Genomic DNA, 13,672 nt, shown 5'->3' on the forward strand with positions numbered 1-13,672 from the left:
CTCTCTCCTGTCTCGTACACACATACCCCATCCACGGAATATCTGGGTGAGAATATGCCTCCTTAATGCTCAAAATTGAAAGTGGAGCAGCCTGGCTTTATTTTCGATACATCTGCTTTCCGGTACTAACGTGTGGCTCTGTCCCGGCCATCAAATAAGTATAGCTCCATACTGAACCTTGTTTCAGAATAGAGAGTGACCAGGGTTGTAGAGTTTTACAGCAGCTAAGATTGGAGAAAGAGAAGCAGTCATGCTGTGGAGGTTCCAAGCTTGTACCTGGCCTGGAAGCTGTGACCACTGCACAGAAATGGGCATCTCAGGTAAAGGAAGAAACCAGGCTGACTTGAACCTTGGCTTTTCCTAGAATCAGTGACTCTTACTATCAGGATAAGGGGAAGCTCCAAACTACAGGATGTAAGGACACTGGGACAGTAGTCTGTGGCACTGTGCCTCTTAGAAGGGCATCCTTCTAAGGATGCAGTCATTGTTCTCACGGTGTCACCTCATGAGTGTGCCCATGGTCACAGTCCTCATGCCAGATACTCAGTATCAAAATGGACACTCCCTCTGTAGTCCTTCACTATAGGCTTTCCTGCTACTGGCCTCTTCTCTGGCCTACCAGGGATTAAGACAAACAGAGGGTGTATCAGAGAGGAATCTATTTCTGGACTGGCTTGTATATTTTGGATGCCATGTTCTTCCATGTCTCTGCCGGGTTGTTCATGGAGTGTCCTTATTTGGTAAAAAGATAGTAGTACACCAGGGACGCCTGAGGGCCACATATTTGATACCATACACCCCAACCAAATAGAAAGAGCCCATAATTCCAGTGCATGATACCAAGAAAAGCCACAAAATAGTAGTCAGAGCTCGAAGCCTTACTGAGTTCTGAGTCATCCTTTGTGTCCTCCATGTATCTCTGGAGACCCCATTCTTTTTTTTTTAATCTTTTTTTAAAGATTTATTTATTTATTATGTATACAGTGTTCTGTCTATATCCTTGAAGGCCAGAAGAGGGCACCAGATCTCATTACAGATGGCTGTGAGCCACCATGTGGTTGCTGGGAATTGAACTAAGGACCTCTGGAAGAACAGTCAGTGCCCTTAACCTCTGAGCCATCTCTCCAGCCCTGGAGACCCCATTCTTATTTGGGAAGAAAGGAGGGAATTTCTGGAAACCGAGAGGTCATTGCTACTGTCTGGGAGCATGGACCAAGTAGAGCCCATTTTCTTATTCTGTTCCTTTGGGAGCCACCTCTGCCCCAGGCCAGTGAGGCATTTGGCCAGCCAGGAGGACAGCATTCTGCATTGACTTAAATCTTAACTGAACTCATCAGAACCTTTTCTTTCTCCATGCATCAGTGAAGAAAGATGACATCTGGGTCCATTCTGACTCTCCTGTCTCTTTGCCAGGGACCGGTTCAGGACTATGGTGAATGTTCTGGGTGATGCATTTGGAACTGGCATCGTGGAGAAGCTCTCCAAGAAGGAGCTGGAACAGATGGATGTTTCATCTGAAGTCAACATCGTAAACCCCTTCGCCTTGGAATCCGCAATCCTCGATAATGAAGACTCAGATACCAAGAAGTCCTATGTCAATGGTGGTTTTGCAGTGGACAAATCTGATACCATCTCATTCACCCAGACCTCACAGTTCTAGAGGCCAGCTTCGGATGGCTGGGATGAGGACAGACAGCTCCACGGGAGACGTCTCTTAGCAAACTCCAACATTAAGGAATGAGAGAAACACTAAGAGTCAACTGTACATTTAGTTTGATAAACAGACCTCCAGATTATTTTCTATATTTGGCATTAGAGCATTTGTTCTCTGGGTTTGGGAATTTGGGGTGGGGTAGAATGAAAGGAAATGAAGAAAATTGTGTTATCTGGATTTTCTAATTCTATAAAACAAAGTTTGGAAGTATATAAAGTAGGTAACGGTTGGCACTAGGTAATGGACATGGAAGAGAAATTGCTTTCTCGTACGTAGACCAGTGTTTGGGGTTTTTAAACAATATTATTATTGGCTACAAATTTTTACTATTGGTGTGACTTCCTCTGCCATCTCACTTTTTATAGATTACGATGCATCTCAACAGACCCACTGAATTAAAGTGCCAAATTTTCCATTTTGACCTCATCTTCAGCCACTTTTAACCTACTCTTTTAAAAAAAAAAAAAAGAATCAGCATAGTTCTGCAATAATAGTTTTAGGATAGTTGTGGGGTTTAGGGGAAGGGAGAGGGTTTTTTATTCCATGTACTGTATTGGGATGCTGGTAGCTGTCTAGCCAGTGTTCGGTATAGAACTATATGTATATGTGTGTATATTTATTATTTTCATATAATTTGCAAGACAGAGATCAGTAATGAACTATCAATGTGAAATAAGATGCTCTCCTTGTACTTGAATCAAAACTACAATTCCGAGCCAGGCAGCATGGTGCACACCTTTAATCCCAGCACTCGGGAAACAGAGACAAGCGGATCTCTGTGAGTTGGAGGCAAGCCTGGCCCACAAAGAGAGTTCTAGGACAACCGGGACTGTTATGCAGAGAAACACTGTCTCAAAAAAAACAAAACAACAACAACAAAAAAAAACCAACCAACCAAACAAACAAACCCTGCAATTCCAGCTGAGGTGTACTTCGGAGTTCACCAGAACACTGTCAGGAGCTCTGGGATGAGAACTCAAGCTGTTGGGTTACTGGGTTTCAGCCCTAAAACAGAAATGTATTATGGTGAAACTCTATGGTGGCACAGCCCATCATTTACAACTTCCAGGTTCAAGCTTCCTCCAGGGGAGGCACCCCCTGCAGGCACTGAATAAATGCATTGACAAAGGCAGCTCTCCCAAAGGCTGGATGTGCCCAGATCCAAACAGAAGGCTTCAAGGCTTTGTTCTTCAAGTACACTCAGGCCCACTTCACAAGGCTGCCACTTCCCTTCCCTTGGTTCTCTCTGCCCACCAGGGCAGAAACAACAATGGACAACAATGGCCAGCCATCACCCAAAGTTGTGTTTCAAAATGGGCTGCCTGAGTGGAATAAGTCACGTGTTTTATATATATATATATTACTGTTTGGTTTTTTTGGAGACAGGGTCTCTACATAGGACTGGCTGTCATGGAACTTGCGATGTAGATTAGGTTGGCCCAACTCATAGAGATCCTCCTGCCTCTGCCTCCCAAGTATGGGGCTGAAAGGTATGTGTCACCATGCCCAGCTCTATATGTATTCTTACAGAATAAACCCAGGCCATGAGCTACTGGTACCAGTGGTTCAGGGAAAACACTTCCATTTCCTTCTGCCTCCTCCTTCGGAAAAGGATCGTTCAGAGAATCTTGGCCTTGCTGCTTCGAATCCTCTGCCTGTCTTTCTCCTGCTCATTTCTGAAGATAGCTTATTAAAACTCTACCCTTCTGCCCCCATCTTGTAAATAAAGCTCAACAAAAACTTGTACTTAACATGGAGATAGATTCTTATCAACAGTGCTTCGGTAGTATCATTAGCCACCTTAAACCTGTGCTTTTATATTTACGAAGTCAGAACTTGTGCCAAAGATAGCAGGGGGGTGAATGAATGCTCAGTGTTGGCCACCTGCACCTGAAAGCTATAAGAAAATAACACTAAATTACCAGCTAAACATCACAGTGGCCAATGACTCTGAAATTGGAAGTACAAATGTCGGTATTCTTTTATAGGACGTAAATCTAAATGAAGTTGAATGAATACTTTATTTAGGAGTAAATGGTTCTTATCAGGTGGCTCTCATTAGTGACATTAGAGTTGGCAGAGCTGTTCCCCTATTCACTGGGGTCACCCTTGTAACCAGCCACTTAACACACTGTGCTGTTAACTCATGAAAGAGGACATGTTCCATTTCCTTCTCAATAAACATTTCTCATACTTTGTCCCCTTATCTTCCGGCCTCTTATCTAGTCTTTCATTTACTTGGGTAGGTGTGGGAAGGGGAAATGCCGGCTAATGCAAGAAGTGCTATTATTATTGGCTTTACGACCAGAGAAGATTGGTTTGAAAACCTTTTATCACCAGAGCATGACAGGGCAGAACTGGAGGAAAACATACCGATCCTTCGTGCTTACCAGTGAGGATTACAAGGCTGAAAGACAGGCCCATTATGACAGCTGAACTCATATTTTGTGGCTGAAATGAAAATAGAAATTTCTATTTGCTAGAAACTGCTATCATGGAAGACAGCCAGCCGTATCTCAAAGAGCATAATGACTTGGTTCACTGAAGGGCCAACCCTGCCCTCTGAGATGGGACTACCAATGACGAGCGGCAGGATTTGAAGTGCCCTTGAATGGGATGGCATTCTCCTACCTGAGTACCCCAGTTATGAGCAAGTTCTGCAGAACGGGACTCATTTGTGTGACAGATGTCAAAGGAATAGACAGATTCCTGGGCCCCACTGAAGAAGCACAGCATAAGAATGCCAGTTGCTTTAGGCACAGGAATATAGGACAGAGTCTTGAGTACAGTGTGGGGGTGGGGACATTCCCAACAACACAGCTCCTTAGAACAAAGTTTGGAATAGCTGGTGCAGCTGAGCCGGGGCCCAGCACATGATGTTAGCCATCTCCCAAAAGAGAGTGTCATTACCAATACCAATGGATGGCTGTAATTTTCTGTAAGCTCTCTGGGCTATTAAAAAGCCACCTCTGTTCTTAGGTCACCATGGGAAATAGTGTGACCTGCTGAGCAGGAGAGGGGAGCAGAAGGAATGGTAGCTTTTCAGGTGGTTAAGAACCCTCCCTCTGTGACAGAATATCCACACTGATATTCTGCAACTTGTAATTGCACAGCAAGAAACCACAAGAGACACATAACTGGCAGGTGTTGGGGGCCGTTTGTACACTGTGTGGAGTTGTATTGCTGTAATTGGTTAAATAAAGAGATCAATGGCCAATAGCTAAGCAGGAGCATAGGCAGGCCTTCTGACAGAGAGAGGAAATAGGAAATAATCTAGGCACATGGAGGACCTCAGGAGAAACAGAGAAGAAATAGGAGGTACAAGATAGAAGAGAGGTAATGCCACATGATAGAACGTAGATTAATACAAATGGGTTAATTAAGTTATAAGAGCTAGTGACAAGCCTAAGCTATAGGCCAAGCTTTCATAATAAGTCTCTGTGTCATTACTTGGGAGCTAGCTGGTGGGACAGAAAAAGACTCGTTACAGGTGGGCACACAACTCCAGTACCCTATTACCTTGGTGATCCCTTCTAGTAATCCAAGATGCTCGCCCTCTCCAAACAAACAAATTCAGCACAAGAGATTAAGACAATTTCCCAAGGTCACATAAGGAACAGAGGTGGGGCAGATGATTCATTTTAATTAAGTCTTGGGTGACCCAGATTATTTCAAGACATTTAAGAAGTATTGTCGAGATCTGCTTTATAGCATAATGTCTGTAATTAAAAATATTGCATTGCAATACTTACAGTTTTGCTAAGAGGGTTCTTAGCATGGGAGAAAGGAGGGAGGAGAGAGAAGGGAGGGGGAGGTAGAGGGGGGGAAGAAGAAAGGGAAGCTTGCTTTGGAGATTGTGACAGGGATGGCTGTACAGGTGTATAATCTGAAGTTATACACATTGAATAGTTACAGCTTTCTGCATGACAATCATGCCTGAATAAAGTGATTTAAATACATTAATAAGATCCTTGCTAACACCAAGTATTTTACGTGTATTATCTTATTATTTTTTAACATTCCTATTGCCATTTTTCAGACCAGGAAATTGGCCTACCAAAGGTAGTCGCCCAAGTTTGCCCCTCTAGGATACACCCATGATTCCATGTCTTTTCCCAGCTATCCAGTTACAGAGCTTCAAGATGCCCGCAAAGCCGAGGCAGGGTACAGGACATCCAGTTTCTTCTTTCAGTGTTGCTTGTGCTTTCTAATGTCATTTAATTTGCTCCAAACAAATTTCCTTATTCAAATCTTCCATCCCCGCTTTCCCGTTCTGCTGTGGGTAACTTATGTATCTATGGGCTCCTTTCACTAATGGCGTGGCCTCCCCTCCTTATGGCTGACTTGATGTCATCAATACCACATCCCTCCACCCGAATCCCCTTTAAGTCCTTCAATCAAATTTATCCAGAAGGGCTATCTGTTGCAAAATCAGAGGCGGGCAGGCAGATACCAGAACAGAAATTGGAGCCTGGTTCCTTTTTTTTTTTTCTTTTCTTCCCCACTTTTTCTGTGTTTCCTCCCACTGGCTAAAGCCCTAATCCCCTGCAGTCTGCCTCAGACCCACATGGCTCTCCTAAACCTCCAAGGTAACCAGGGCCCTGTTAGCAAAATCCAAGCAGGTGCTTGCCCAGTCATCAGCCTTCGGCCTCGTCTTCGGCAATGCTCATCACCACTGGTGAGCCTGTGTCTGTCTAGCTCGCTGTCTCCCTCCTCCGCACTTCCTGACACCTTCCTTCCTAAGCTGCCTTCCTCCTGCTTTTGACTTATGGTCTCCGCTTCTACTGAGGGCTGAGCGAACAAGCTCTGTATCATTCTGGCGTCTCTCTGTGCCATTCCCTCAGAAAGCTGTCCACCACCCCTGCCCTCACGCTCCTCAGCTGACGACCAAAACTCTATGACCACGTGATGTAAGCAGCTGCCGCCTGCCCTGGCCTCACAGCCAAACTCCAGCTCCCATTTCCAACCTCTACCGGGCTTTGAAACTGAACTTATTCCATACCAACCTCAGGACCTTTTCCAGAAGTCTCTCCTGAACCATTTCCCCCTCTCCCCACCCCCGGTCTTAGGGTGGTGATGGGTCTTCCTGCCTTTGACATCAACAGATCTAAGTTGTACACCTTTGTAGAAGTTAGTGCAATCATTTGAGTCCTGCTGCTGTGGGCTTCAGTAGGAACCCCTGGGTGGACCATGTTGATTCTGAAGTTGCTGCCCAGGATTTTTGCTCTTTAGACATGAACAGTAGAACCTGAAATATTCTCTAAATCCTGTTTACAACAATGAAACCTTCATAATGAGAATGAGATTCAAAAAAAAATTTTAAAAAGGCCAGCCCTGCCGGGCGGTGGTAGCACACACCTTTAATCCCAGCACTCAGGAGGCAGAGGCAGGCGGATCTCTGAGTTCGAGGCCAGCCTGGTCTAAAAGAGCTAGTTCCAGGACAGGCTCTAGAAACTACAGGGAAACCCTATCTTGAAAAAAAAAAAAAAGGCCAGCCCTCCAGGGCATATGAACCCTGTCCTCTTCTCAGTACCCCTCCCCAAGTATTCTGAGTATTTCCTATTCTACCTTCCCTGCTGAAAAGAGACTGCAAAAAGAAGAAGAAAAAATCCTTTTCCAAAAGACTTTACTTGACCTCCTAGTCGCTGAGTGTATCTTGCCTCACACCTTACGGAGAACAGAGAGTTAGGAGATGAAGGAGCCCGTGACCTGAGATCTACTGACAAGGGGTTAGTGTCGGCCAATGCTTCGCTCCTCTTACACACTTCACGCTTGCCTTACAGTCCAGCCGAGGTCACCAGCCCCACTGTTTCCTTAGAGAATCGAATCTAGGCCCCCACCACACAACCATACGCTTTGAAACACCACTAAGATAATTTGCCTCTTGATTTCCTCCCACCCCCAAGCTTTCCAAACTCAAAGCAAGCTCATTAGAAAGTACTCGACTTTTTCACCCCTAACCCAGAGTGCCCATGGCACAAAGTCTAAAGTCTTTAGGGCTAATGTCAAAGACATATTAGAAGGAGCCCCCAAGGGACAATTCCTCCTCCATACACAGGCCATTGTCCTCTACAAATGCCTTCTTCCTAATTTCTTTCTGATTTGTCCAGTGTTTCTTACCTCCTGGAACACAGAGAAATAACAGCATTTTGTCACTTGCTCAGATATTGCATGGTTTTATTAAGTTAATATGAAACCTGGTTAAAAAGTAATGAAATTGAGTGTACAAGCCTCACTTCAATCGATATCATTATTTTCTATTACTAAGCGCCACCATGGAGTCTTCTGTTGTTTTCGATTTGTATTTGGAGAATCTGAACACCTCACGGGAAACTGGGGGGGGGGGGGATTACGTGATCCATCTCACCAGTTCCTAGCCACCATTATTTCAAACCCCTGTGGTTGACAGTCACAGATCCACCCACAGAGCTTGCAATATTTTCTGAGAAGCACACTTAGAACATCTTGTTCCCTAGGAAGATTAGAAACTCCAATAGGGGACCGGTCATATCTTGCACCCCAACTTGACCTCTCCCTCCCCAAAGGGTTGAGTTCTCTACTGAGCACAGTGTAGGAACCTTTTCCCACTCGGTTCGTGAAAAGTGGTGGATCCCCACAAGGCTATGGAAGGGGGTCGGTTGTCAGGGTTCGGACACAGCCTGAACCAGTGCACAGAGGATGCCATCGTATGCCTGGGTCGAACTTCCCTTACGCAAAGATGATCTTACAGGACGAGTTTCCCCCGTGAGTCAAGCCCTTCCACCAATAGCACCTAGCGCTTACATTCTGTCCCTGGAAGTCAGCCCACTAAAACAGGTGTGATATTTATATCAGTCCAGAACATTGATCTAAGTGTCAGATCCTGAAGGAAAAGGAACCGGGAGGCTTATTTTTAAGGGGGGGAGGGGAACTTCCTAAAAAATGCTGTTCACAAACACAACATTTCAAGGACAGGAAATAACAGAAAGCGCCTCTTGTTTACCCAAGAGGTGACTGGCCTCATTCTTAAGACTGCCAGGAGGCCTGAGCTACCCTGCCACTCTGAGATAAATGATGGGTGCATGGTTTTCAAGCTCTCAGGTTCAATTCCCAGGATTCTCAGCCTTGGAGTCAATAAGGCATGCGCCAACCAACCAAGAAGCAAAAGGAAACAGATAAAATAAACCATGTGGTTTGGAAACAAGATTCCGGAGTTGAAAAACTGGCTCTGACATTTGGTTTTCTGAGCCTTGATGGCCTTAGCAAGAAAATGGGAGGAAATGAGCTTTTCCTTAAATGAGTATCAGAGATGGAAATAATAACAGCTAATACTTGCTGGGTTCTGCTTTTGTGCCAGGCACTAACACGACGTGCTTTTTAAGTGAGTCATCCACATTTCAATATTCAGAGGCAGATAGCATCACATCCTCCATTGCAAACATAAGGACACTGAGGGATGAAGAGGTTATAGTATCTGTCCAAGGTCCTTGCCTTGGATGGTTCTAAAACCAGGTGCTCAATCTTCAAACCTAGGTTGATGTGCTCCTGAAAGCACTGGCTACAGGCACATGGCAAGAGACACTAAGCAGAGGGATCGATGGATGAGAGCAGACAAGGGGCATGCAAAGGGGAAGAAGAAAGACCCTTCGTCTATGTTTATGGCATTTCAGGTGTTCCTCCCCCAGCCATCACCAAAGCAGATAATGAGGTCTCTAAAAAACATGTCTCTCCAAATTACCCCAAAGTTATCCTTTTCCAGGCCCCTTCCTGTGGAAGAATATAAGATAAATTACCCTCCACTTAGAACATACAATGACACACATCCTGCCTGGTTCAAAAATATCCCCCAACCAATCACAACCAAAGGCCTAAAATGCACTCACCCATCTGCCCTACAGACTGTATTCCAACTCTGTTTAGAGTAAACTCTCTTTACTGCTAGAGGTCCTCTCCTTCTCTCCAAGAGCAGTGCTGGACTTGGAACTCAGGACCTTGAGCTTGTTAGGCAGATACTCTACCACTAAGCTAGATCCCCAGCCTGCCTTTTCTTTGTTTGAAACCTAGGTATGTCTTGGGGACCAACAAGCTCCAGAATCCTGATCACTATTTCTGGGGCATCCATGGGGACCCCTCGGTGTTGTCACTGCAGAGTTCTTGGTATTGTCAAGGTGATGATAAGACACCCTCCCCTCTCCACACACAACTCATGTAAGGCAAACCTGGCACTGCATGTCCTGTGCTGTCTTGTGGCTGCACAGCCTTAATGAGAGGCAAAGCTGAGTGGTAACCAAAGCTATTGATTGTGACTGTGCCCCAGCACACAGATATTCCTGTGTATAGACAAGGAGGGATGGTATTTGACTATGGGCTTCAAGGCATTTTAAAAATAAACACAGGGGATAGAGTGATGGTGTTAGGTCTCAAACGTGGGACACATGGCTAAAGTGCCTTTTTAACAGATTAAAGTGGACCTGGCCAGCTGGTTCTCCCAGTATCCCTCAATTACTACTGTTACAGGGTTCAGCTGGCAGATCCCAGCTCCTACCCTAAACTTCTTCAGCCCAGGGGCTGGGCTGCCTTTCCCCCAGCTGCCCATTCTATATAACCCACCATTTTGGTTGCCTGGTCCTTTTGATCTACCCTTTAACTTCCTGAGGTCTGGCTCTCTTCTCTTCCCTTCCCCCTCTTCTCAACTGGTCCAGCTCCTCTTCACTCTGGACTCTCCTAGATGTCTCTGCCTTGGCTATGCTCTCCCTTTTAGCTACAATAAACTTTCTCTTCCACCATACTTAAGACCAGTCATGTCCTTCCTTTTTTATTTCTGTATTTTTTTTTATTCAGATGGCTCAGTGGGTTATCATTCCTTATTTACCAGCATGAGTACCTAAGTTCAACTCCTCAGCACCCATCAGAATGATTTGCTTTGGGTTCAATAAGAGACATTGCCTCAAGACAAGAAAGTAATAGAGGCAGACATATGATGTCCTGCTCTGGTTTCTGAGTGAGCACTCACACATGTAGAATGCCACATTCCCATGCATGCACCATATCATACATATCACACACATGTAGTGATATTTTGTTTATAATCTAACAAAAGCTTGCCTGAAGATCAAAATGATGCTATAAACCATGAGTTAGCCATACAGGCCAGGCAGTGGTGGCACACGTCTTTAATCTCAGCACTTAGGAGACAGAGGCAGATGGATCTCTGCGAGTTCAAGGCTATCCTGAGCTACACAAGACTGAATCTGTCTCAAAGAGAAACAGAGCTCAAAGGTGATCCCAGTTTGGGATTCCACACCTTTAATCCCAGCATTAGGGAGGTAGAGACAGGAGTGATATGACTGGATGGAGAGAGGAATATAAGGCGGGAGGAGACAGGAGTTCAGAGACAGTCTGAGGATGAGTCTGAGGTTTCATAGAGATGGGGCAGTCTGAGGTTTCATAGAGACAGTAGCAGTCTAAGAATTTGTAGAGACAGGATGGCCCCTTTAGTCTGAGAATTGGTAGAGGTAAGAACTCTCTAATGAATGGCTGCTATGCTTCTTCTGCATTAACCCCTATCTCTGACTCTGGGTTTTTATTATTAAGGCAAATTAGAATTTTTGCCACACACACAAACATAAGAAAATCAGGTAGGGTATTATACCTGCAATAGTAGTAGGTGGGTGGTTGAGGGAGGAGGGTCATGACCATCCTACATGAACAGGGAGAGTCTGCTTCAAAAAACTAGGAACAGGAGATGTGGTTGAGTACTTGCCTATTGTGAACCTGGCCCTGTGTTCAGTTCCCAGCGCTGTTAGAAAACAAAGGAAAATATGGACTTACAGAGAGGTTGATGGGACATTCTAAAAGATACAGAATCACAAGGTGGAAATCTCTGTGACTGGACCCACTCACTCTGTGAGAGCTTCTGTCAAGGCATCCATCCTAAAAAAGGACCCATTTGGCACACATGCGAACTCATTTGGGCCCAGTTCTCTACTTCTGAAGGTGAAACCAAGCACAGATTCTTCCCTCTGATGAAGTAATTTTATCACCATAATTTGGGACCCTCAGAGTCAGTGTGGAGTGAAGAAGGGTAGCAGACCAAGAGAGCAGAGGCCACGGTTCTTCCGTCAGCAGGACAAAGGAGAAAGGAGAGAAGGTTTCTACAAGACCTGAAAACCTGCAAGTGGTGCTGGAATGGGTCCCCTAATCAAAAGGAGAACAGTCCCATCTGGCAGTGCTAGCAGAGTCGTGGGTCACAGCATAGACTGAAGGCATGTCCTGTTTGGATCACAGCAAGTCCCTTGAAGGAGCCTGGGTTAGGGCATAGACACATGGAGAAGGGTCCCCGATATCCAGGGACTAAGAGACCTTACACAGGTAACTCATCAAGCTTCTCCAGTTAGCACCTTATCAGACATTATCCTTCATTCTCTCCTTTTTATCTCTGTTATAATTCAAAGCCTACTGGCTTCATCCAGTCTGGTGAGCAGAGAGAAATGGTGTTGCTGTAGAGAGACTATTCTTAGAAGGAACAGGATCAACAAAGGATGTTGTCCCAGGAGTTTATGCAAACCCAAACACCATGAGATGCACTTATAAAATATTGTCCTGGATTTGTCAGATCTGCAACTTTGAAAGTCAAGAAAGGAATTATAAAGCAAAATATGACAGATAGGAATTCTTTTTCATTATGTTTAACGTTCTAGTCACTCTTTTATTGCTATGAAGAGACACCATGACCAAGGCAACTATTATAAAAGAAAGCATTTAATTTAATTTGGAGGCTTGCTTACAATTTCAGAGGTTTCGTCCATTACCATCATGGTGGAAGCATCAACACACAATGAGCTAGGGCAGTAGCTGAGAGCTACAACCTGATTCACAAGCTGAGTCTCTCGGATTGGCCACACCTCTTAACACTCCTAATCCTTTCAAATAATGTCATTCCCTAGTGACTACACATTCAAATATATGAGTCTATGGGGGACATTCAGACCACCACAATGACACAGTTCTCCCCATAGCAAACCAAAACCCCAACCATCACAAAATTATCTGTGCTATCATAGACTCCAAAAGCAAGATACCTGAACTTCAAACCTTGCCTCTGTAGGGCTCCTCAAAGCTTCATAGTTCTTTTTTTTTTAAAAAAAAAAAATTATTTATTTATTTATTTATTTATTATGTATGCAATATTCTGCAGGCCAGAAGAGGGCAGCAGACCTCATTACAGAAGGTTGTGAGCCACCATGTGGTTGTCGGGAATTGAACTCAGGACCTTTGGAAGAGCAGGCAGTGCTCTTAACCACTGAGCCATCTCTCCAGCCCCCATAGTTCTTGAAAAATAAAAAATTAAAATAATTTTTAAAAATTATCAGATCATAAAATGTGAAAGGGTCATAATTTGTTGAGAAAAACAAAAACAGGGGCTTCATATAAAAATGAGCATTTATATCTTATTAAATTAAAAAGTCATGCTCAAGCCCCACCCCCACCCCAAAAGGGAACACTGTAGGCAGAGATGGCTGAGCAGTTAGGAGCACGTGATGCTTTTGCAGAGGACCCAAGTTCGATTCCTAGCACTCATGTTTAGTAGCTCACAACTGCCAGTAACTCCAGCTTCCGGGGAATCCAACACCTGTGACCTCTGCAGGCAACTGTACTCATCTGTACACAGCCACATATAGAAACACAATTAGGAAAAATAGGTTTTTTAAAACCAATACTGAATGTCTCAACATGTATTTTAAAACTGAAATTAGATGCAAACTCATTAGGGCTGACTTGCATCAGTTGCTCATGCAGGTGGCCCTCTTCTGAGAACTCTCCTGAAACCTTAGCGTGATCTGAGAACTCTCCTGAAACCTTAGCGTGATCTGAGAACTCTCCTGAAACCTTAGCGTGATCTGAGAACTCTCCTGAAACCTTAGCGTGATCTGAGAACTCTCCTGAAACCTTAGCGTGATCTGAGAACTCTCCTGAAAC

The 13,672-nt window shown here is 44.5% G+C and overlaps 1 protein-coding gene across 1 annotated transcript in view; it reads left to right on the plus strand.

The window, feature by feature from the left end:
• Slc1a1 (solute carrier family 1 member 1) overlaps positions 1-3,920 on the plus strand; it is a 79,058-nt gene extending 75,138 nt beyond the window's left edge. Inside the window, exon 12 of the mRNA XM_038327810.2 lies at positions 1,414-3,920. Coding sequence (XP_038183738.1) covers positions 1,414-1,660 — 247 coding nt within the window. The 3' untranslated portion in view covers positions 1,661-3,920. The remainder of the gene's footprint in view (positions 1-1,413) is intronic.
• The last annotated feature ends 9,752 nt before the right edge of the window (positions 3,921-13,672 follow it).

This window comes from Arvicola amphibius, chromosome 1, assembly GCF_903992535.2.
Source record: "Arvicola amphibius chromosome 1, mArvAmp1.2, whole genome shotgun sequence".
Taxonomy (NCBI): domain Eukaryota; kingdom Metazoa; phylum Chordata; class Mammalia; order Rodentia; family Cricetidae; genus Arvicola; species Arvicola amphibius.